At 42.3% G+C, this 26257-nt stretch overlaps 1 protein-coding gene across 4 annotated transcripts in view; it reads left to right on the top strand.

Annotated features, from left to right (window-relative positions):
* LOC124185590 (neurobeachin) overlaps window positions 1–26257 on the top strand; it is a 238964-nt gene that overhangs the window by 170311 nt on the left and 42396 nt on the right. For 3 of the 4 annotated variants that reach the window (XM_046576467.1, XM_046576468.1, XM_046576466.1), the window contains 19 exons: window positions 72–388; window positions 454–675; window positions 761–2531; window positions 2616–2781; window positions 2853–3006; window positions 3331–3510; window positions 4070–4210; window positions 4345–4455; window positions 4546–4717; window positions 6674–7033; window positions 8310–8440; window positions 9303–9416; window positions 10263–10470; window positions 10570–10908; window positions 11349–11475; window positions 11579–11687; window positions 11965–12140; window positions 12220–12494; window positions 12669–12805. In XM_046576467.1, coding sequence (XP_046432423.1) covers window positions 72–388; window positions 454–675; window positions 761–2531; window positions 2616–2781; window positions 2853–3006; window positions 3331–3510; window positions 4070–4210; window positions 4345–4455; window positions 4546–4717; window positions 6674–7033; window positions 8310–8440; window positions 9303–9416; window positions 10263–10470; window positions 10570–10908; window positions 11349–11475; window positions 11579–11687; window positions 11965–12140; window positions 12220–12494; window positions 12669–12805 — 5210 coding nt within the window. The remainder of the gene's footprint in view (window positions 1–71; window positions 389–453; window positions 676–760; window positions 2532–2615; window positions 2782–2852; window positions 3007–3330; window positions 3511–4069; window positions 4211–4344; window positions 4456–4545; window positions 4718–6673; window positions 7034–8309; window positions 8441–9302; window positions 9417–10262; window positions 10471–10569; window positions 10909–11348; window positions 11476–11578; window positions 11688–11964; window positions 12141–12219; window positions 12495–12668; window positions 12806–26257) is intronic. The other variant, XM_046576469.1, reaches the window with a different exon arrangement.

Genomic DNA, 26257 nt, shown 5'->3' with positions numbered 1-26257 from the left:
TTCGTATGTCAGAAGATTTTATTTTCTGGACTAGAATTAGTTCATTTATAATATTTTTTGCCCTTTTTTAGTGATATTAAAAGTCGTTGCAACTTTGGTGAGACAGTCAAAGCAAACGGAACAGTTGCTAGAAGTGAAGAAACTGTTTCTCTCGGACATGACTTTGCTCTGTAATAACAATCGTGAAAACCGACGGACCGTTTTGCAAATGTCCGTATGGCAAGAATGGTTGATCGCCATGGCCTACATACACCCAAAAAATGCAGAGGAACAAAAGATTTCGGATATGGTTTACTCGTTGTTCCGTATGCTTCTTCATCATGCTATTAAACACGAGTATGGAGGATGGCGAGTCTGGGTCGATACATTGGCCATCGTTCATTCGAAAGTAAGTGTACAATATTTACGACGGAATTTAGCGAAATTTGACAATCTGTTGATTGAATATTTTAGGTGTCATACGAAGAGTTTAAATTACAATTTGCACAAATGTACGAACATTACGAGCGTCAGAGGTCGGACAACATAACGGATCCGGAACTGCGCCAACAGAGGCCAATCAGCACAATATCAGGATGGGATCAACAACACTCTGGTAATAATGGTTACACTAGACCGATACCTTGGACCAATGCTCAGCAGCCTACTCTGCCGAATTCGGAAGAACATTACAAGGTTATTATTTATTTCACTTGTTACTGTAGAAACTGTTACTTTCAGCACATTCATGTTAACATCGCCAAAATTTTGCGGTTTTCAGGAATTTGACAATCCAGACGCGGCTGATCGCTTGGACGAATCATGCAGCTGCGATCTCAATTCAATAGACAATACGGAAAGTGACGGAAGTCCAGCCTTAATAAAATCTCGTAGTGAAACGTTGGATACATTGCAATCTAGTGAGGCAGTGTCGTTAGATTCTCGGCTAAGTGACAAACCTGAAACACCGACGACAGCTCGGGAGAATAATTCCGACACACCGACTATTCTTGAGGAGGCGAACAGTGAACCAATTTCGTTGCCAACAACGCATGAAACCAGCGAGGTTATATCTATTGAAAGCTCTAGCGATTTGTACAGTGACGTTCATAAAATAGAAAGCTCCAGTCCAGATTCAATGATGCACGAAACAAGGAAAGAAACTATTACCAACACTCAAGAGTCACAGAGTGATGCAGGTTCTCCATTGATTGTAAGAGAAGATAACAGTCCAGCAATAACGCCGATTGATGAAGAAGATAGTGATGAAACCTTGGCAAAAGATGCTGAGTCCAAAATCGAGGAAGAAGTGGAGTCGAAAGTTTCTCAAGGAGACGCAGAAGATGAAACTGATGAATCAAAAATAGTGGGTGAAACTAAAACCGAAGCAACAACAGAGGCTCAAGCTGAGCCAATGGCAGAAAATGAGAGTGATGAGAAGTTCGAAGAAAATAAAAAACCCGAAGATAATGCTAGCGATGAAAGTACTATTGACAAAAACGCAGTGGAAAAGGTTGTTCTTGATGAGCATAAAGAATCTGTTGAATCTGCCAAAGACTCGGTAACCACGTCTTCGGTTGAAAAAACTGACACCAATGTAGAATTGGAATCTGAAAATCCGGTTGTTGATGAAAATGAATCAAAAGTTAGTACAGACGTCGAGACACCTTCAGCGGACGATCATCAAGATGTTATAGAAAACGAAGAGGTCAAAGTCAGTTTGAATCAGGATGATTTGAACAAAGTCATTAAGGACGTTGTAAAAACTCCGCCGGTTGAGGAGGAGAATGTTAGCAATGAAAAAATACCCGAAGGTGATGATGGAAGCGTTGGCGTCAAGACTGACGAAGAAAAGAAAGATGAAAACGCAGAAAATGTAAAAAGTCTAATTTGCTCAACTAGTGTAATAGAAACCTCTGAAGCGTGTAAAGAGAAAATAGATGTGGAGGGTAATGATTTGGGATCGGTAGCAGATAGTGAGTTAAGAAGTAACGAAGATAATAGCACGGTCGAGACTGTAATAGAGGATAAAAGTGCTGTTGTTAATGGTAATGATAATGGCAATGAAGAAAAAGACAAAGAGGAGGTAAATGATGAACGTTCAGGAGAACCGTCCAATGTTTCTATTAGCATAAGTGATAATAAAACAGACATTCCTGTGAGGACTGAAACGATAAAAATAGAAGATAGTGTTTCTAATATTAGTGACGTTCAAAGTTCTGTAGGTAATGTGACTCAAGTGCCAAATCCTAAACAGCATATTCCAACAATATCGACGGTCTGTGATGCAACAAAAAATTTACCCGACGGTGTGCCTAAAATTGTTAGTTCTAAAACTATTACGACTGACGATCAGTTGTTGAATAACTTAACTACAGATCACATAGACGCTCATCGCAGATCCAGCCTGCCAATTGTTCCCTCTGAGACTATCACCGATGGAAGTATGGATGACGCACCTTCTCTGCCCATTCCGTTGCGTAAGATGTCGTCACCCCAAAAGCGACCAAGGAGTGCCTCAACATCGACACAAGTAGACCCTAATCACTTTGGTGCGTGAATCTATTCGTTAAGAGACACCATCTACCAATTTCATAACTCACAAATCAACGATAAAACATTATTTTTATCTTCAGAGTCAAAACGAGCAAAACAAGGAAACCCTTCCACAAGACCGATGTTCAGTCCAGGCCCTACACGACCTCCATTTAGGATACCCGAGTTCAAATGGTCGTACATACATCAGAGATTACTTTCCGACGTTCTGTTTTCGCTGGAAACTGACATTCAAGTCTGGAGAAGGTACGTAGTGTAAAGAAGACTTCGAATTAGATATAATCTTTATTAACTGATTTTTATGTCCCCTCTTGCAGCCATTCAACAAAGTCTGTATTAGACTTTGTAAACAGCAGCGAGAATGCTATATTCGTAGTGAATACTGTTCATTTGATATCTCAGCTTGCCGACAATCTTATAATAGCCTGCGGTGGTCTCCTTCCGTTACTTGCATCTGCGACTTCGCCCAACGTGAGTATACATGAATTAATGTTTCATTTCAATATATAATTAAATATTACATCATAACAGCAGTTTATTTTCTCTCTGAAAACCTAATTTAGATTACCTGTATCTTGCATTTTTAACACTTGAGCAATACATTTATGTATTCTATAGTAGTCGCATAGCCATTACCCGTTTTGCATTGGAGTGTTTACAAATGTAATGATTTGCGCGACGAATAGATTGTGAAAAAAAAAATTTCTGAACCGAAACACATGTTTGAAACAAGAAACGCCGTAAGAGTGTATATTTGTTCATTTTTAATCATTAATAAACAAATAATTCTGTTAGAGCGAACTGGATGTAATAGAGCCGACTCAGGGTATGCCAATTGAGGTAGCTGTTTCCTTTCTGCAAAGACTAGTCAATATGGCCGACGTACTCATTTTCGCTAGTTCATTAAATTTTGGAGAACTAGAGGCAGAGAAAAATATGTCCAGCGGTGGGATCCTACGGCAATGTCTACGATTGGTTTGTATTTATTTATGTTTTTCAAATTATTTTCTTATCAGAAACAAAAAATAAAAATTCCGAAATACTTGAATAGTTCTGTACATATTTGAAATCCTTATTCCAAAATCTGTTAATTTCTTAAAATTTTTATTTGTACAATATAGCCGCAGTATTTCTACTAAATATTGAAAACAGCTGACTTCGATCGCAATTTCTTGATCCTGACCTGTAGCATTATGTAATAGTCGTTTTTGAAAGCAATTTTACATGGTGAATATTGAAATCAGAATTTATTCCCTTTATCTAAGTATCACATCGTGTGCAGCGGTGTACTTCAGATTTCTCTAATCGTTTATATTATTGTGCATTTTTGAGTATAATAATTCTGTATCTAGTTTAGAATTGTATATGAATAAAACTCTAAACGAGGTAATGCACTTAGATTTACTTAGGGCTTCAAAATCGACCAGTAAATATTACCTAGAATAGGTAGATATGACAATAAAATTAATCAGTAGCCTTCGTCGAGTTTTATATACGTTTTTATGTGTAATTATATAACATATTGCTTGTTTAGGTCTGTACATGTGCTGTTAGAAACTGCTTAGAGTGTAAAGAACGTGGCAGACCTTACAGCATGTTAGGTCGGCAGATCGGTTCTAGTAATAAATCACAGCACATACAGTCGCTCATAAGAGGAGCTCAGACCTCGCCTACGGTACGTTATCTTTACACAAATCTTTCTCGTCTCAAATTGAAATAATTAATTACATTTATTATGCACATATCACGTACTATGCACATATTAGTCAGACATGGGTTGAACTTATTTAAAATTCGGTCCATTTTCAGATTGTTTTGGACAAGCTGGCAACTCAGCAGCTAAGCCCGGTCAAAGATCCTGAAAAGTTGTTGCAGGATATGGATGTTAATCGCCTAAGAGCTGTTATTTACAGAGATGTTGTAAGTTTCTTTCTTACGTACGTACTTCATCTTGAAACATAGGTTTTTTTTGTTTACAAAACTTGTTTAATATTTCATATCTCGTTACAGGAAGAAACCAAGCAGGCTCAGTTTCTGTCCCTGGCTATAGTTTACTTCATCTCTGTACTAATGGTGTCCAAATATCGCGACATACTGGAACCACCAATTCCTCAACGACCGCCGAGCCCAGTTCAAAATGTACAAACAAATGGAACTAACATTAGGCCCGGAAGTCCGTCAGGTTAGTTTCTCTCTTATTATTCCTATATAAAATCGTTTACTAATCTGCTATGATGAATAAGAAGATTTGATTTAACGTTTCAAACATACTGAATAGTTGACTCAGTCAATGAAACTACGAAGTAAAATTTCAACCCACGATATCGACGTAATTCTGTGGCTTAAATCGATTTCATAATTTATCACTTAATTTACGAACATTAATTAATCACTCGATGCTATGTTATTAATAATAGACACGTTCCTCGTTTGATTGACTCGTGTAGGTGATTCATATTATTTTTCTATTTCGAACCATCTATTCTCTGGGTCACTTTTATCAGTTTTTTGCTCTGTTACGTTTTTGAATCTAGTAATTTTTTTTTTTTTGACATATGATTAAAACATGTCCATAACGTACGAATCGTTTTTTTCAAAGTGACGTGAGGAGGTACTGGTACAAGAAGATTGTCTTGTTTCTTCTTACAATTAGTCAAAACTCTTACGTGTCAGATAAATAAATTTTCCATTTAGTTTGAGATATTGTCAAAGCCGATACTTTTCATAGTGTAATCAGGTTTGTTTAATTTGATTCCTGCCATCACTTAAACATACGGCATGTATTACAATTTCTGTAACCGCATGTAACAAAGTGTTTCACCAATGCAAGCACCAGCAGAGCAACGAACCAGTAGTTCAGATATTAGTCATGTTTGTAGACTGAAATGGTTTTCACCTTTTGTCCTTGCTGATTTTGAATTCATACAAAAACTGGTATAACTCTAACACTTCGTGTGAACTAACGTTGGTATAAAACTTTTTTAAATATTGCATACATACCCAATTGATGTGCTGAATGTACCACACCCATCAAAACATTTTCTCTTCTATCAATTCGTACGAAAAAAATGGCAAATGAGCGTCAACATTATCTTACCATGTCCTTGAAGAAAAACTCATCATTCTACTGATTAATAAAATGAAAGAATCTGATATTCTTTTAGAAAAACATTATATTAGGTAGTTATAGAAAATCACAATTGCACTAGCGATAAATAAACATTACATCTCAACACTTTACTCCAAATGGTAGAAAAGCATGCGTGGTTGCACTGGTGTAGATATAAATATTATCTTCTTATCTGTATCTGACAGTGAGAGTTTTGATGTTTGTCGAATGTGTCTGCACTCATTTACCAATATATTTTTAATATTACTCTTCATCAGTTCATAACATCACGTACATCATGAACTGTGTAACCGATTTTATTTCATCGTCACAATTCGGTTCCGAAACAACTTGAAGCTCGAAGTTGGAGCTTCTTTATTTTGAAAAATCAAGCATCCGTGAATTTGGGGTATTTGACTGTCTGTTGGATTTATATAGAAAGTGAAAAAATCTTAGGATAAAAGTTCTCTTGTAAGAGTGATCAAAATAGCACATCGTCTTTTCAATCATCGCCCTTTACCCCTATAGTCTCCATGTTTTTCCCACTTTGCCATGCAAAATTCTTATCTTAAGAATTCGACTTGAGGGTCTCCATTTAAAATGAATTACTTTTGATGACAGCAAAATTCTTAGACTTCTCAAACGGATGTTCTTTTCTGGTATCTTTTCAGTATTATTTCTTACATCACAGTTCAACGTCATTTATTGTTTTCTTTCAATTTTTATGTTTCGCATAGAGTCAGAAGTGCAAAACATTTGGATGAGTTAGCTTTCTAATGATTGTAAAAAAAATTTCATTCGACAAATACCGTCACTGTTAATTCTACATTGGTATGGAAAAGATTGACAAACATTGAGAAAATCGTAATCGCTTAGTTGTCGCGACTATTTTTCCCTTTTGGTTCAATATTGTGAAGTGGAGCTGAATAGGACTAGACTCTGTATCTGGCGTAGTAGAATGCGAGAACTAGCACGTAGCTTGAAAATGAAAGAAGGACGAAAGTAAAGGTGGATAATGTGGTTCCGCAGCAGATGGGAGTGGTGGTGGAGGAGGGCGACCACTGTTTCCGCAGTGGTCTCACCATGTGTACCCTCAGTTCCTCCCGGGGTCTCACCCCAACGCCAATGCGAACCACCACACCAGCCAGCACCACCACCAGCACCCACTACCACCGGCTGCCAGGCACACTAGTCGCCAGCCCCCATCCAGTTATTATCTCCCGAATAACCACAATAACCATTCCTCGAACCATCACTCGAATAACTATAACTTCCATCACCATCATCATTATCATCACCATAATAACAACAATCACCATCATACGCTTCAAAAGCATATCGATCAGCCCCGAAATCTCTATCATAGAAATTCTGGTGTCGGTCTGCAAGGTAATTGCTCGTACATATTCCTTGAACTGCTCGTCTTCGCTCCCTCTGAGTACAGAATGAATTTTCGTTTCGTATTATTGTTGTTATTATTTTTATTATTACTGTACTTATTACTCCTACATCTCGTTATTATGGTCGTTATTATTATTTTGGCTTGTTTTAAATAATGCAATACTGTAGTTTTGGTAATCCTATCCTATTCCCCTTTTCGCTGTAATAAAAAAAAAAAAAAAACACGCCTTTAGCTTGTTGGTATTATGAATTATACTGAAAATAGTTTATTCAAACTCGAATATAAATATATCAGTGGTGAACGTTCCGAGTAGGACTTTGAAATCTTACAATAAACTCGCTCATCTAAGGTAAATGATTAGAGTCAATATTACATTCTTAGATTGAAGACCTGCAGTATAAAGTTTTACACATTTTCGAAGTCAGGCGGTGTTTCTGTAGTATACTGGAATACTATACGGCAATTATGAATTCGTACGCCATGTTGTCACTTCCAATCTGATTTCAAGCAAAAAATGAATCGTCAAGTATTGTACCAATCATATAATTCTAGTCAATATCAATATCGATTGATTCTACTAACACGAAAATACAGTTGAGTAATGAATAAGACAATTTTTCTCCAACGTTTGCATTATTTTAGTATATCTTGAATCAACTAAACCTGGTCCGTTCCGCGATAGTATCATACCACGATTCTGATTTTCATTTGCAACGTCAAGTACATACATCTATACAGCAGGATGACTGAAAAATGTACTACCATGTATCGTTGTTCCTGTAGAATATTTCACTTTTCTAAATCAATGTAAGTTGAATTTTGTTCCGTTATGTAAGTGCATGAGCATGTTGTTTTACTTGTTGTAATTACTTGCTTCGGTCAATTATTTTAGCGCCAAGTTGCATGTGAGTTTACTTTCCACCGTATTGATGGTGTTTCAGTCCGGTAATGATAGCAATTACTTAGATTGAGCCACAGATCTGTATAAATGAGCTAGCTTTGCAAGTTCAGTTAATCCCATGTACTTTCAGTTTTTTTTTCATAGAATTCTTACATCCTCCAGCCTGGAACAAAATATCCCTGATTGAACATGATCAATATGAAAATTTCTGATTGTTGTCCTCGAATTATTTATTTGTGTAACCAAATGGCGTATATGTGAAATTTACAGCATGACAAACGTCCCTGTAATTTCCCTGAGATTGATGTACAAATAATCGATTTTTCATCAGTCATCTTACCCACGCATTATACATATTATAGGAAGCGGCGGTGTCATGAGTCAGTCTGGTTCCCAAGATGATGGCGAATATGAAGTTATCATTGTCGGTGAAAATAATTCTTCCATATTGGCTGACCATGAAGTTTCCTCGAGTGGCCCCGCATCTATCAAGGTAATTCATGTAATCGAATAATCGGATTAACATTTAGCGCCACCACGATATTTACTTTATGTGCGCACACAACCTCCTTCATTCTTCAAGTTATTTAAATGTGTCTCACATATTTATATGTTTATTATATATTGTGCACAGATTAAATAATCATGGCAGCTGCATGAGTCCTTACATGATTCCAAAGAAACAGATATACATATGCAACTGTCTGCCAACCGTGCGCAGTTTTACTAAGTTTCTTTATTAAAATTTTACGTGTATTGTGTATCAAAACTCAACTTCCACACAATTCAATTTGCCATGCTTACGACAGAGATATTTAACAAAAATCAAGCTATCGTATCCCTATAAACTTTCTATTATAGTTCTAAAACGTAGTTTTACCGGATTAATAAGAAGTAATAATGTTTGTACTAATAATACTAGTGCATTAGAAGCAGATTCAATTAACTAGATTAGAAACTATTTGACAAACTTTACTCTATGTTCCTATAATATTCTGTGATATAGTTAATCGAACATATTAGATCAGAAATCAAAGTATTCCAGTTGTAACTAAAACCTTATCGATACTTAGTTTAAAAATCGTTGTTTAAATTCAGTAATTAACGCAGCATAACAAGCATCTTATGTGTAGAATAGTACGACGTGAATGTGTAATTAATTTTTGTACTTACACTGGGAAAGGGAGTAAGAAAAAAATTATTTGGTTTTGAAAAGAACTATATGTCGAAGAACAACGTTTAAATTGGTCCACAAGTCCGGTTTATTTACTGAAGCAGGTATGGCATTTTTCCTTGACTTATCTGATAACTTCCTTTGCTTGCATTGCTATGCGTACTAACTACCGGTTCTGAAGGGAGGTCATAGTGGCGTACCTCGGTCACGGACTATCCTGGAGGACAATTACGCCTTACCTGACTCTACGCTTGGTTATGCTCCAAGACCTGAGCCACTCCCAAGAAATATTCAGGTATAAAAAATTTGGTTGGATTCTACGTTCCTAAAAAAGATGGCGAGAATTTTTCACAACTTTGCTACAGCTGCTTCAAAGTCTACTTAAACAATCATAACAAATTTTCGGATTTCAATTAAAAGTGTTATTTTTCGGTTAATTACCACTAAATTTTGCACGAAGTTACCAGTTTATTCATTGGTGTAAATAAACATCACACATACACAGATTTATACTTGCATCGAAAGTAAGTTTTTTTATTTTTCAGGCTTACATAGCGATGAAGTGCTTTATTTATCCTACTTGTATTTGATTAACGGTTTTTGTGTGAGATGTGTATTACTAATCGCATGGATATTCGTTTACAATTCATAGGTTTATACAGTAATTTCAGAGTGGAACTAATTGATTGCCATATTATAGAAGTTTGATACAATAATTAATTTAGTTGAATGTCTTGTATAAGAAATTTGAGAACTTTAGAAGATTTCTTAGTTACAGTAATACAATTACATGCTTTTGCCTGGAATAACGTCGAAGTACGGTATACAAAGTTTACTTTGCAGATGCCAGTTGCGATTATCTTTCTCAATTCATCAAACTGTTGTATAAGATAGGAGTAAAAAGGTCCACATATTCGCGTTGAACTGATGGAACGTCTACTGAATTTTATTTTTGTTCATTGTAAAATCTTAGGATGTTACACCATGCAATTTTCCGCTTGTTTGCACAATCACTTGCGTACAGATCGATTGCACAAAGAAAGATCAGAGCAAACAGATTTTTCATGATTTCACCAAAGTTGGAAATTTAATTAACTATCAAGAGTTAAATTTAAATCCTATCTTGTTCATTCTTTATTAGAGTAACGACTCAAGCGAAGAAACAATACACCAGAGTAATATGACGGCGGATCCCAGTCCTTCGGAAGCGACTACTGATAACGAAAACAAGCTTAATTCCTCCGAAGATGCTTGGACCGATGTCAATCTCAATGAAGATGGAGATTCCATTTCTGCTACGAATCCAAGAGAGGATCCTCGGAATATTCATAATATTGCTCACTCGCGGGGTGAGAAAAATAATTTCAACACACGTTTCAGCTTGTTATTAGTTAATCATCTTGTTCGATCCCCCAGTTTTATGTATTGTTCTTTTACGTTCTTTTCAGGCGATATTCCTGACAATGAAGGCAATGTCTTGGACCAGGAAATGTTGGCTAATACTGAACGTGGTGAAAAACCAACAGCTGAAATATCGGTTGTACGAGTGCCAGATAGATTGATGATGACAGCGACATCGCCGCGGCCTGACGATCTGCCAATCAAAGGACTGGTTGATCATCTTCCTATACCAACACCATCGCGAGAAGCTTCGCTCACACAAAAGCTCGAAATGGCCTTGGGCTCTGTATGCCCACTACTCAGAGAAATTATGGTGGATTTTGCACCATTCTTGTCAAAAACCCTTGTTGGCTCACACGGACAAGAATTGCTTATGGAGGGCAAAGGTTCGTGTAAAGTTTAAAATAAATTGATGAAACCTGCGAGTTTCTTTTCGCGAATCTTTTCCACGATTGCAACTAACGTTTCAGCACGAATGCGCGTTGATTACTTTACTCGAGAAATCATGATACAACATTTTTCCGTCTAATAAACACTGCTTAATGTATTAGCGTTACATTTTTATGGCTATAACTTAAACTTGTAACACTCTCAGTTTATTGTCTCAAGGCCTTCTTGTGTAACGTCAGCGGCAACCTTATTGGTATGCATTTAATGTAGGATGGATGTCTGGACATGAGAAATTAAAATTCAAGTCGTGAAACGAATGACAGTAAAAGTACATTAAAATGCACCCTTGTCCGAACATTGAACTGAGAGAGGCCTATAAAATAGTGTCTAGTCGGCGAGATGCATTAATTTTACATTTTTTGCCTGTCCTCATTAGGATTGACCACCTTCAAGAACAGCAATTCCGTTGTGGAACTTGTCATGCTGTTGTGTTCGCAGGAGTGGCAAAATTCTTTGCAGAAACACGCGGGTCTTGCTTTCATTGAACTGATTAATGAAGGAAGGTAAGTCAACAGTCACGGCTCAATTTCATCTCCGTCAACATACCTCCACTTATTTTACTCATATGACGTGAACTGAATCTGAAAATGTCACTTATTTTTATAGGCTGCTATCTCACGCCATGAAGGATCACATAGTTCGGGTAGCAAATGAGGCAGAATTCATCCTGAACAGGATGCGAGCCGATGACGTACTTAAACACGCCGACTTCGAAGTGAGTAGTCTCGAACTTTATGTGTTCTAAATTATATTGCTGTGAGTCAAGCTTAGAAATTGCCTAATCAATCAATTTTACAACTTCCGTTGACAGTGAATTATGCCTCACCAATTCGAGCCTTTGCCTAAACTCATATAAAGTAGTTTAGGTTTCATTTTTCCTTGTGGCAAGCCACCAAGAGACATCTTCATATGAAATATACTATTATTTCACACTTCTCACATTTTCTACTAAACACAAGTACTTCGCTAATCAAAGGTAACTCGCATTTCAGTCGCAGTGTGCTCAAACTCTTTTGGACCGTCGAGAAGAGGAGCGAATGTGCGATCACCTGATAACGGCAGCTCGAAGAAGAGACAACGTGATCGCAAGTCGAGTTTTAGAAAAAGTTCGCAATATACTGTCCAACAAACATGGTGCCTGGGGATACATGGACCCGATGGCAGCAAGGTTAGACTTAGTAATCTCTTTCTCTTTCCTCTCACGCTAGAGAATCCCTAACCATTATTTATTCGCTCATCGTTATCAGGATGGCAGAATTCTGGAAACTAGATGCTTGGGAGGATGATGCACGGAGGCGAAAACGTTTCGTGCACAATCCGCTAGGCTCTAGTCATCCTGAAGCCACTCTCAAGGCAGCCCTCGAACACGGTGCACCTGAAGACGCGATTCTTCAAGCTCGAGAAGAATTCCATGCTCATCTCGCTGCTTCACGAGCTCATCAGCAGCAAATACAATCTGCAGACCTCATGGACGACAGTGAATTACTCTCGGACGACAGGGACCTTGACAATGATCTTACGGGTAAGTTGATTTCAGTGAAACAGACTGACGGTTCAGTTATAATTGAATTTCTTCCAATTAGTTGTGTATTTTGCATAACGGTGCAAGTTTTATATCGTAATCAAATTTTTTAGTGAAAATATTCACCAACGCTATTCGGTACAAACTTTATAAATATTTCACCGTCATTCACAGGCCCAGTGAACATTAGCACGAAGGGCAAACTGATAGCACCAGGAATTGTGGCGCCGGGTATCATCTCTGTCACATCTACGGAATTATACTTCGAGGTGGACGAGGACGACCCCGAAATAAAGAAGATCGACACTGAGGTGAGTTTTTTTTTTACATAATATATATGGATACATACAGCGAATAGCCGTTAGAGCAATTGAATTTGTTGGCAAGGGGCGAAGTCTCGAGTTTCAACGTCGCGTTGATAGATTTTCGTCAACCGGCTGGAACGTTATCGCGCAATTGCGGCTCACCTGCGGCAAACGGGCGCATTCGGTCGTTCCAGGAACCGTCCAGCCCGACTGCTATACATGTATCCACCTCGAGTAATCTAGATAATTAATTACTCACCTCGTTTTCAGCTCATTTAGATAGCGCCTATTAGAGATGCATTTGGAACGACCTGTTGCCTCGAGTTAACTTATCTAGTTGAAATACGGTCGCGCTTCTCGCCTAGCGCGATAAAGTCGTTTTCTGAGCTTCGATACTCACCGCGCACTTACACTCCGGAGTCAAATCGACGGTTCAAGTTCTCACTATATTCGTAAACACGTAAAATGAACGAACAAATGGACAATACCGAGCATCTAAATTCGTTAGCTAGTGGAGTGAAATCGCGCTCACCGTTTACCGTCGATGAATTAGACGCAGAGTTTCAGGCACATGTGAGAAGTCCGAGAAAAGGTACAAAAAATTCGAAAGGAAAAAAAAATGTGTATACGATACGTAATTACCGTGAAATGTGGCCCAATTAGCTTGACGACCGTTGACCCGGGTCAGTGTCTGCCTATTAATGTTTTTTCCTCCAAGTTTGAGGCTTGCGTACACTTAAACCTAGATCCACGTCTTCGTTCGAGCGATCCGTCCGATTGCTGTTGGAGCCGCCACTACGTTAAAAGAATCGTCAAGACCCATGGAATGACTTGCGATTCTTTTCTACACGGGTTTTGAACCGCCCAATATCCCACGATTCGGTAGCCCGACTTCTTCATCGGTCAGAAACCTCAAACCGAATGACCTCCTTCAGGATTTGTTGTCGAGCCTTCCAAACAATCTCATGCTACTTCCACCCGCTACATAGCGAAATTCTTCCAAAGATGAATAATTGCTATAGATACACCTAGAAAAAGGGATGGTAGAAAAACTTGGCAGACTAATTTTTGCAAAGATACAGTATCCGGTTATCTACACTGAGTTTGAAAATTCTACCAGGTTCATAACTGCGCAGCAACGAGTCTCCGCCACGTTCGGTGCATATGGTAGCCGATTTCGTATAACGAGGAATATTAATCACAGAGGAACGGGGAACGGAATTTGAATAAATGCGATCCATAAGTGATGAGACGTGGCAAAAGCTTCCTGCAGCACCGACTCCGCTCGCTCGTGAGTTGAACAGGCGCCGCGTTCTTGTCTATCAATATCTGTAATGGGAGAAGAAAGGCTTCTTCTTCTTCATCTTCTTCTTATAGGAAGGGAGACGCTGCGGTGGCAGCGGGCAAAGCGGGGTCCCAAGATCGTAGTTCTGGTGGGGACGGACGATTATCATATATTGCCCGTAGATCTCTCGGGTTTGTTTAACTACGGAATAAAACAAACAGAGGTGGGCCCCATGGGGCTGCTGCTCTTCAGGGTCGGCAATTATGAGCCCCCCGCGGGGCCCGATATCTATCTACTCCTGCCTTCTCTCTTCCTCCGGGTTTTTTCAAACTTTTTCTCAGAGACGACTACCCGCGCCTCTCTCTCTCTCTCTTTCTCTCTCTCTCTCCTCCTCTCTCTTGGTTCCGGCTGTGCGATATTCTCTGGAATGCACCGCTTTATTGCGAATCAAATCCTTTTCCTGCGTGTGAAATCTTCGGAATATGCGCAATGTTTCTTTTTTTATGTCTATCTTCTACAACTAAGACGCGCCTTGAATTTCAATTTATGGATCCATGGGGATTATACTTGCGCGCGATATTTGTTGTAATTGTTTATTTCATTGCGGTCGCTTCCTTTGATCGGTGAATCTCCTCGGGGGAATATTGATGAGGTAAAGATAAAAGAAAAAAAAAAACAATTCGAGCGAGGAAGACGGAAGATGCGTATAGGTGCTTGTATTATAAGCAGCTGAAAACAAATACCGCCTGTTAAATAATTCCGTCGGCATAATAATTCCTCATTAGAAATCAACCGCGATACAAATGATCGTGGGTTGTTTTAAGACTTTCTATTACATCGGCACTCGAGTCAAGAGAGTGATGTATTGGAACCAGTATTGAAGCTACAGAGAAACATCGGAGGCCAATCAATGAACGGTGACGTAATGGGCCGATTATTCTTACAGTGTTATCGAACCGGATAAAAAATATAAACGATTAAAATAAAAAAAAAATAATAATAATAATAATAAATAAATAAGAATAAACCGACAAGAATCGGTATCGTTCGCGTCCATTAAAAACGCGATTAGAATTCAATGAGCACTTAAGAACAATATTTAATTCCGTGAAATCATATTACAAGCGTCTGCGGAAAGAGAGACGGGTTTTTGCCCTCAGTGAGTACGGGAAAGAGATGAGAGGAGGTGGAAAAAGTTTATAATTCGCGTCGCACCGCCATAATGTGGATGTATATAATAACAAATCGCGAGGCATAAATCAATTCGAAGAACCCAGAGGGCCGCGGGAAGAAGGTAGTAGTTAAAGGTTTGCTTAAGTGATTGTAAGTCGACTAGAAGAAGCGCGATCGGCGTCTGGCGGCGGTCACCCCGCTGAGGTTTGACCGTTGCCTCTCTCTCTCGGCTTACCCCGGCTTTTATATAATGGCTTGGGTAAACGTATTTATCGTGATTTATCGTTTACACGATATATCCTCTCCTCTCTTTACTTCTTCCTCGGTGTATACATACTATACGTATACCGCACGTCCTCACGATCAGCGCCGCCCGATAGACCGACGATCTAACAGCGTGCTTGAATTATTAATTGATCTCGTGCATGGCACTATGCAGCATGCGAAGAAGACGGAATAGGTCGAGCCGAATTGAAAATTTTTCAAATCTTCAAACACCCGGACTCGATCTTTGGCTTATCGGTCGATAATGCATTAAACTTCGTCGAATTCGTTGACGAAAGTTATGAAATTCTTACGCGACTCGATTGATTAATTAAATCCGATGACCGGGGAAGCCGGATTCCCTGGGGATCGGGTAAGAGAGAGGCAGATCGGCAACCGGCATACCAGCCCACCCGCATTTGCCTCCGAAACCTGTTGGCGCCTAAACCATACCGAACCATACCAAACACAACGTTCCGGTACATGCGTGTATATAGGCATGCTCGCGTGTATCGGAGACTGAGAAACACTCCTTGGTCCGGGCCATGAACCCCCGCTGAATATTGAAATAAACATTCTTTCCTACATCTCTTCGCCATATTCGATTACAGATTCATATTCGTAATATACCTACGCCAAGTCGACCTTTCACTGTATTTCTTGTATTAAATTGTTGTGCACAATTTTACTCGATAATCGTGTAAACTAACTCGTTGAAAATATTCGGACTAATTATTTTTATTAATTACCATTAACGATGTTCTGCGGGTAGTAAAAATATTCGTTGCAACAATGAAAAAAAAAAAGGTAGCATCGACAGCAGAATTTTTCAATCGACGTTACGAAAGTGAACGTAAATTATTAGTTTCGTGTGGATAAAATATTTAATTGAAAGATTTTTCTTTCGAATATATATGAATAATATTACAGGGAACGGGATCCTGTAACGGAAAAATTATCATCGTATTATAATATTGTTTTCAAACATTCTAATAAATAATATACTAATGGTATAAATTTTGAGCGAATAAGTGCACGCATAGTATACGTATGTATAATATAAATACGTGCGTATAATTAAAGTCGCCCTTCCTCTTATCACGGTCATGTATACTTATGCGCAGGCATGAATATATGTATGATACCGTGGATGATGTATTGCCAGTGACGTTATAATAATGCAACTATAATTACTCTGTCTGAAAGTCTGCGGCAGAGCCAATCCTTGCACCCATCACACATACGCTGGCCCCCCCCCCCCCGCATACAACCATCGCTGCTGAATATAATAATACGCGAAGAAGGATCATACATGCCTACGGTTTAAACACACGGGAATTTTAAATGCTGCCGCAGTTATATACCCGGGGCTGATCGTTTTATTGCGCAGACTTCTTCCCGGCGCTCACGAGATCCGCGTGCGGTTATATCCTAAAACTCGTCGAGCATATCGTAAATAAATTTCAAAGGACACACCGTCAAGTCTCGTTGTTTTTCTTCCACGATTTCTCTGGTTTCGATGTCCGCTTGAAAATTCGGTGAAACGGCATAAACGGATTTAACGACGAAGAGGAATGAGTCAGCCGGACCGAAAACCTCGAGTACCCGATTAAACGCTCGGATTTATCCACGGACGTGCGAAAGCGGCTCAATAACACGGGGACCAAACAATGCCGGGGTCTTAACCCTTCGGGCACGAGATCCTGCAGGCGGACGAGGCACCGACTAGGCGGTTAGTCCGGTAAACATCCATCAATCCGGGCGCTGGCGAAGACGATGCAGGTCTCACCGTTCCGTGGGAGGAAAGGAGGAGCAGGACGAGGCAGAACCAGGCTGGACCAACAACGCTGATCACTGCTATTAGTCCAGGCATCGCTCCGGTGGTCCGCCAATCTTCGGGGTACTTCATCATATCCGTACCTCGGCCTGCCCTCCTCCCCCCATCCGAGGACCTCGAGAGGTGCTACTAACCGCCATCTACCTGCAAAAAACTATTTTGCCAAATGGTCTTATTTTCTTACACTTGTTTTTGATAACCGGGAAGAGTTCCTTCGGACCTCAGTCTTCATCTACCGTCCACACCCTTCCTATCTAGGAACGGTCATATAGCGACGCTCGGGTCCGGTCCGGTTCGTGCCAAACGCTCCTGTTTTTTTTTTTTTGGTATATGTTTTTAAGGTAACGTCGGTGAGATCCTCTCATTACCGCCGAGGCTGGGAACGAAATTGGATGTAGGTTTTTTTTCACCAATTATACAACTTGGGGTTTTCGCTTTTTCCCGAATTTGTAGGCTCAATTCGTTTCATCGCTTTCGGAGGTTTCTTCTTACACATAAACCTCTAGAAAACCTTCGACCGCACCAAAATGCTAGAAAATGTAATGCTGCGAGCAGCGAAAGGTGCAGACCGATTAACGAACTCTCAGTTCGGGTGGCTGTAGCCTCGTAATTGGTAGATTATTTTCCCTTTTCGCGCGAGCAGTGGCCGTTCGGTATGAGCCGACGATTATTAACTGTATCCAGCAATTAGGCCCCGTGAAAGAGGCGATGATAGATACGCTAGTGGTAGGCAACTGTCCGGCATCGAGTAGTCGTGGCTGTCAGCAGCTGCCGAAGATGGCTCTTGGCCGTTGGAGTCCTCGGATATCGAGGGGCCGATGTCCGCCGGGCGCCCGTTATTAACTTGGCCATTTGGCACCCAGGGGAAGGCCCACACTCCAAGGCGCGCGACCTGGCGCGCCGGTCTCGAGTGTGGAACGACGTTGAAACGCGGAGAGGAGAGGAGACGAGAGGCGGGTATCCGACCGGTCGACGATCGGTCGGCCCGACGACCGGCGAGCAGGCGATCCTCCGCGTGACGGATGGCGCCCACCTGTGGATTCATTCACTAATCTGTTCCCTAAGCAAACAACCCAAACACACCCCGTCATTACCGCTGACGGCATAAGTAGCGCCCCTCCCCTGCGCCGGATCCCGCTTCTTTTCTCCTACGTCCTCTCAGCCACGGATGCGATATTTATTGGCCCGGAGGATACAGCCGGAAAAAATTTTAAAAAACAATTTATTAGGGATAAACCTCACCTTCCAGATACACGAAACATCCTGCCTAACAAGCAGGGCAGCGGGATTCGATACCCGAGGTTCGTGCATCGCGATTTTCGTCATGCTTTTCTACACCTCGTTTTCGCGTGTAGACTTTCGGAATTGTTGAACGTCCGTGTTTTTTACCGGATCCGGTCGTTGTTATTAGATACACTGGCGCGTATAGACCTCGATAATTGGCGCGTGAAATTTTTACCGTTTAATCGACACTAATTTTTCAATGATTCAGTCACGTTGTACCGTTTACAGATTCGAAAGGATATTCGTCAAGTCTTGAAGTCGATTGAAAAATATCAGTGCGTCAGGTTTAGGGTTTATATATATTTAACGAGACGGAATTTCGAGATGAAACTCTCCGGGTTGCGAGTCAGGGACTAAAATTTGCAGTGATTTATGAAAACCTTTGCCTTTTTTCATTGAAAATTTAACTAAGAATCCCAATCTCGCAATTTTACATTTGTATAAAATAGAATTAACTGCCGGTGTGAATGAGAATGATGGAACTTATCGAGACATTCCCCATGAAATCTGATTCATGATTTCGGATCACTGAAAAAATTTTTAGTCCAAATATACTCCCCGTCTCGTTGGTTTCGACACGGTGTTGTATAACGTGTCATTTACCTCCTAATGTAAATTCGTTGTAAATAAGAAAAAGAAAAGTAATACATTCACTCACGAACAAGTCAAATTATGCAGAGAAAATTCCTCGGATGATCGATAAGAGCAACAATGTTGAACAGCGTAAAGCTTTCCCCATAAAAGATTCTCATGTATATTACATCTGTTCTAACCCTTTCTCGAGCGCGCGCGCGTCAAACCAGCGAAGGTAAAAAGATCCGAAAAATTCGAAACGGTGATCCGATGGCGTCTTTCCTTCCCGAAGTCGACGGTAGTCCTCGTCACATACGGTTCTGGTCAGAAGAGCCCTCACCGCGGACTGAAGGCTCTCGTTCATTCCTCTCCCCGACTCTCGACTCGGTAAACGTATGGGTCTAGCCTATAATTAAAGTATCCACTCTCTGTAAGTTATTAGGCCGAAGATCTCGCAGGAGTCAGGAGTCAGAAGTCAAGACTCGGGGCTCGGGGCTACGCAGGCAACAAAAGTCCAGCTCGCATCGCGCGTTGCACATTTGAATAACGTTCTAAATGTTTTTTTCACCGGGTATACAAGCTCTCGTTTGGCCGTTCGCGTGCTCTACCATTTATGGAAAAAAAAAAAGAAAAAAGAACAACCGCAGCGAGTAAAACGATGCTATCGTTTCGCGCGGTGAGTGCCACGCGATATTTACTTGAGGGCGAACAGAAAAGAAGAAAATTTAACGGCAAAAATTCGTCATTCGATTCTTAGTCGATGCAAAAGCTTTTTTTTTTCGTTGTACTGGCTTGCAAAGTACAACTGATTGCGAACTAATGGCGAAAATGGCACTGAATTTTACTCTAAACACTTTGGACGTAAATTTAAAAGACGTGACTTTTAGTAAGGATCATGGCTACGGTTTGATGGATCTAACTGACGCAGACGAGAGTTGGAAAGCAGGTATGTCGAAAAGAAAAGTGTCGATGAGTCCGAGAGATAGGGGTAAAAAAAATGGGAGACCGCATGTTGCGGAGAGGCTCCTCGAGTCGAAATTTAGCGCCTAATTTAAACCTTACGTAGGGATTAATGACAGTAAAGTAAGTTCTCGCATCGTCTACTGAGAGTGTCAAATTAGGGTTTGGTACTTTAATTTTAGGAGTTGGAGATTCAACGTAGGGTTTGTTCTGAAATTTTTAAAAGTTGGAGGATTGGCTCAAGATTTCTAGGTTCAGTTTCCTTCAAAGAGGATTTACATAAACCTTGGTAGGGTCAAACGTAGGCGCTAAATTTCTACCGGGTCCTAGTTAAAACTATACCTCGTACCGGTATCCCATAATTTAGTGATTATTTTGACAAGGGTATGATTTTCCAACAGGTTACTGGTCTTCCCGGCTATTCTTCGCTAAAATATATCTGTTTAAATGACCGATTAAAGGATCCGTAATAAATATATACTTTACCTCCTTAGAATTGTCAGACTTGATGCGTGAAAAACTGATGAACAAGATACATATCCGAATTTGGATAAAATGGTATTGGTAATGAAATTCAGCAATGATTAAACGCATTTTAACTGTGAGTGTGAGTAATAGTAGATCTACGATTGGCGTTTGTCCATTGTGACGAATTTCTACCCATCAACTACCGCCAATCGTTTTATGTCGCTTGAAAAAATCGAGCTATATACCCAGGATAAGTGTGAACAACGACAAGGTGTTCAGTGGTTTTAAAGAGAGGGTTCGAATTGAGGAACCTCGAACCTAATAAAGTGGGCATGATAATCCGTCGGGCAGCTACCAAGTATTATTATACCAACAAGCCTATAATAGATACAATATGAGGATGAATTACGGTAGCCGAGCGACTACAGTGTCCCGTAGAAAATCGTTTAGGATGACCATTCAGGGTGCCGGTTTGTGGGTGGGATGAGGTCAGGCCCAGTTTGACTCTAGGGCCTTCTTTGGGTCCTAGAAGGGTTCGAGTGAGAGAGGCTCAACTGACGCGAGCTTCTTGCTTTGACCGAAGTCTCGTGGGAATGATTAACCGCTTGTTAAAACCCCTTTGAATTAGAGGCTCGGATCCGATTTTCAACCAGCAACGAGCTCGGGATCACCTCTGAGGCCCAAATTGTCCCTCCGTACTAAAACTGGGGCCCAGTGCCTTCACTTGCTCGAAGCTCATTAACAGCGACCAGGTATTTCCCAATTCCGGAGTGAGATTTACGATCGACTTGATCTCGTACGAGTATTTTATCATACGTTTATTATCGTTTAACAATGTTCTCCGTAACGCTTTCTATAATTGTGAATACCGCCGCTATCCTGCATTTTAATTAACAACGAAGAACAGCACCAAGGAGGGATATTATTTTTCTGTCTACCCGTTTCCCGGTGTAAATGTCTCCCCTCATCTCGGATATCCGGAGGACGAAGAAAATAACGAGAAATCACGTTTCGCCATTGAAATTCCGCAACCCGTCCAGCACTTCGGCACTGAATAGCGCGTCGATTGACCCGCATTTTGCCTAATTACGTAGCTCAGGCTTCGTACTCTACGTGTCCGCCGTAATGGGCATAAACTACAGCCACAACCGTGCGAGTGGAAGTGTGCGGAACGTACGGACACGCCAGTCGGTCGAAAGGCTCGGCGAGGGAGGCAAAATAAAGGAACATGCAGGGAAGCGGGCTTGGCCCCGCGGCTAGAGGCGCAACGGCCGCTGAGTTATGGCGCAGGTTAATTATACAAAACATTCAATTATGCCCACCAACACAGCCCGACCGACGGTCTCCGTGTGGCTCACCTACGCCGGCTATAAACATAGCTCCGTTGAAAACTGTGCAGGTTCAGAAAAAAATCGTAGGATCGTTTTCCATCCGCGGGTTGCTGGGATTTATCAGCGTTATTCCGTCGGAATCGCGGAAACGCTGGAAGCAAACCCGTCCTTTAAATTTCCCGGGCTTCGCCGATGGAACGTTGTTCGCGTCCGGCGATCGGGCCCGATTCCCGTTTCTGGACTCGCGGGGGGAGCTGGTTCCTCCATTTATCATTGGACAGATCGTTGGCGTGCCTTTAAGTTAAAACAAAGACCATCCGAGGTTTTGAGGAGGGTTTGCTCGAGTCGTGGTGGGGGGCTGGGGCCCGACGGACCCCGAGTAGGCCCCATAACGCAGAGATTTTACGTGCCGGCGCCGGCGCCCCCTGCGGCCTCAGACACCGCCTTCCTACGTATGCACGTGTATGCATACATATATGTATATATATCTCGAATCCTCGTGCTTTAGGAGCGGCCGAGTCTAGCTATCTTCCCGGCTATCACTGGCGCCTCTGTACCAGGAGGTCGTGGCCCCGGTGAAGCTCAGGCTCGCTTCTTGTCGGCGTTGACGCTCTTTTGACCGGGCCGAGTCTGACGCTGATCTAATTAAACTACCAGTCAAAACGAATGCGAAGAGTGTTTCTTGGAGAACGCGGGATCGGAGATGCGTCGAGGCGCGGTGGTCGAGTCCTGGGCCTGACGCCGAAGACCGTACCAAAGAAGCTTGCGGGAACACCGCAGGACAACGTCGCGTCGCAGTAAAATTGATATACGACCCCGGGTGCAGGACGGCAGCTCTCTTTATCTGCATATCTCTGGCTACAAAAGAACACACAAAAACATAAGAAAAGAGTACAAAAAAAAAAACACAAAAAAAAAACCAACAAAAAAGAACAACGAAAAACATAAATTAAACAAATCTCTTTCTGGATAGCATATTCATTGTTTTATAGGAGGTGTGTAAAAGTGTCGAGTGATTAAAAACCCTTCTTGAAGCAGGGATGATTTAGGCGACGCGGGGTCTCAAAAACCACCAACCCGATGATCCGTCCTTCGTCTTTGTCCTTTTCTACTTTCTCGGTTTCTCTTTCGGTTCTATGCCGCGAAGACACCTGTAATGTAATTGTATCCCGCTCTCCGTGTGAAGAAGCGCGTGCGGCAATATTATACACGTGGAATATCAAGACACCGAGCCGCACACTCGAAACAGCCATCTTGCCCATACGGTCGCGGTTCAATCCCCAGGATCAGGGGAGCGCCAGCAATGTCGCCTTTATCGTCCGGTTCCCGCAGCTGTTACCTATTCCCACTTCTCTCTCACTTTACCCACTGCGTTAATAGCTCGTGCACTATACACCGTCCGTACTCTCGAACCCGCACCTGCGCCGCCGTTCCTAATTACGGACACGCCTATACTCACCCGCTCAACTTTTGTGCCTCCGAGTATTTGTTTTCGGACTTATCCCCAGGCATAGATTGAAAAATTTCGTTGATGATCGTTTCGAGTAACTTGGACCCAAGAACCGTTAAACTGGCGGTAACCGTAGTTAACCAGAGGCTAATGGTATTCGTCATGATTGGGATTGGTTTGCCACATTGTCGCCACGGGGATCGACGAGAGGCGACGAGAATGTGGGTAAAACGTCAACTTTCTCGATCTCTGTGTTAGAGAATTTCCTCTCGCCTTGGTTCTCGGTCTATACCTCCTCCGCACGAAGGTGACCCTTGATGGTATCTGGCGTGGAAAGATACGGAGACGACGTCGCGCGACGTGGAGCGAGAAGGACGAAGGACGTGGGTCGGGAGTGGCGAGACAGCGCCACGTAGATTAAAACAATGCGTGGAGTGAGATAACGGGCCGGTCGGGACGCGTGACAGGTCATCCCTAACCTTTCCTAGACCCGGTCGAACCAGGCGGTGGGCTGGTGCGACTTGCCGGAGTGAGATCGGCCTGCGCCTAACGAAGACTACCAATAAATAACGCGGGAACCAGTCGGGGCTATCCTCCGGTGGGCTCTTCGCCCGGCGAAGACCGGACCGCATCATCCGACCCGGAGACAGGAGGCCGAGTCGGCGCACTCGAAGGCAGGGCACGAAGATGGATGTGCGCCGAGGCGCCGCCGTCACCTGGCGTCCTGGTTCCAGGGCTTCCTCATCTTCGCCGGCGTGGTAGTACGGCGATCGGGTCTACCTGCAACCAGACCATTTTATGCTTATCTCCTTCCCCTATCTTCTTCACGCTTATTATACCTCCGGGAAAACAGCCGCGCCGCAGCCCAACCCGGGATCCGATGGAACGAATCCTCTCCTCGTCGCCGGTTTGCGGTCCTTCCACCCTACGGATCAGGTGCTCCGTCGCGCGAATAACGCGATCAAGTTACCCGACCAGCAACAGCCTGCAACTATCCATCCGAACCGGCAAGGCCTCGGATTCCTCTTACCCGATTCCCAGTGGTCGGTCTTCTTCAAAGACACAATGATCCTCGGCAACTTCGCTGCAGACGCGAAGAAGCTGTGCATAGACTCCTGGCAAAGGAGTAAAAGGAGTGGGCAGCATCAGCATTCGTTTGTCCCTCGAAGGGACCTTCTTCTTTGAGCTTGAACAACCCGTAAGACGGAGCTCCGGAATCGGTTCTTTCGGAACTGACCTTGTACACCGTTTCAATTTTCCCCCGGCATGTCGGAGTGCTCGACAACTTGCAAACGCTTCGAAGGAACGAGCATCCGTGGTGCTGAACGGTCCTTCTTCCTCTCCGCGAGTCTCGATCCGACCCGCTGGAATAGGAGTGAACCGTTTAATATAGGGAGGAAAAAGTTGGCTGACGAACTTCGTGAACGGATCTTCGCCTCCCGCCCGGGAGTCTGAGGACCGGGCCCCGCGACGGGTGGGCATTGTGCCCCACGGACCCCCGCGTTCATGGGCCTTTCTTCCATTCTCCTCGTTGGCAGTTCTCTCTCGTAACTCGTAAAGTCAAACGTTGACACTAACCGCGGGACGCCCGCCTTCTTCTTTTCAGCTTTACCAAAAACTTTCAAACAACCTTTTCATCCGTTATTATGTCGTTACTGTATCGAGTCCCAAATTTCCCCCCAATTTTTCCGGTATTTACAACCGCGCGTAATTGGGGCATACATTTTTGGTTGTTTCAATTAATATAGATTTTTCATTCTTTCGTATCCTGAGATGCTCCTGCAGTCGCACGCAACCGTCCATCTTGTGTTGCGCGCTTTTTTACCATCGAACATTCGCCGTTAACGCGGCCATGGACCGAGATCCACCGACGCCAGGTGAAGCTCCGTCAAATGCCGCGCGTAAGAGGAACTGGGCAAAAAGTAATCGACCATCGCCGAAGCCACCTCGTGATCGATGATTGCGATCGGATGAACTTTTTACCACCAAACAGCCCGTGAGCCATCCTAAACAAGACGCCGCGTGACACCGGACTCTAAGTATCGATCAAAATCAATTACGGTCGTTGAATATCGGAGAAAGAAGCGATGCGTCTTTGTGTGCAGCGTTCATCGAATAAGGACGTCCGATCCTCGATTGAGCGTCTGGAATTCGATCGTCGATTTCGTCAGGCTCGTATCGAGAGGATTTTTTCGAGCGTTGTTCGGGCAACGGCTAGATCCGGTCTAGAAAAGGCCCGCGTCCGAACCAACGTCCTTCGTTAAATCAGTGGTTTTATGCTGGTGCATTAGCAGATTTAACGACCTAATCAAAGCACCAAACTCTTTGGAGAGACCGCTGTCTGACACCAACCGACGCCTCGGGCTCAAAATGAATTCACGGCTAAGCAAACGATCCCTCTTTTATCTTTACCGAATCCGTCACGGACCTTCACCTCGTATCCTCTGACCATCTCTTCACTTGGCACAGTGTAAGTGAGGCCGGGAAGAGCATCTGAACTGCTTGTCTTTGGTGCATTGAAAATTGAAACTATTTCCTACCAGCATCTGGGAAAAAGTGACGAAGAAACACTTTGGTAGGTGGATGCTTTTTCAAAGGTGTGTTCGTACGAGCTCCAAGCTTCATTCCGATTGATCTTTCATAAACTTCATCGTTAACAAGATATCCGTACGGTGTAATTTGGCAAATGGCAGGTACTTGCTTTGTAAGTAATCAGTGTAACTAAAAGTTGAGACAAAAAGGACGGCCTACTTTCCCTTTTCTTTCCAGCGAGAATTGCAGCAGAGTGTAGTCCGAAACCGCGGAAGTTTCGTCCTCGCTTTTACTCTGTCGG

The sequence above is a fragment of the Neodiprion fabricii genome, chromosome 6 (assembly GCF_021155785.1).
Source record: "Neodiprion fabricii isolate iyNeoFabr1 chromosome 6, iyNeoFabr1.1, whole genome shotgun sequence".
NCBI lineage: Eukaryota > Metazoa > Arthropoda > Insecta > Hymenoptera > Diprionidae > Neodiprion > Neodiprion fabricii.
The sequence above is the reverse complement of the archived record's forward strand: the minus strand, read 5'-3'. Positions and strand labels throughout refer to the sequence as shown.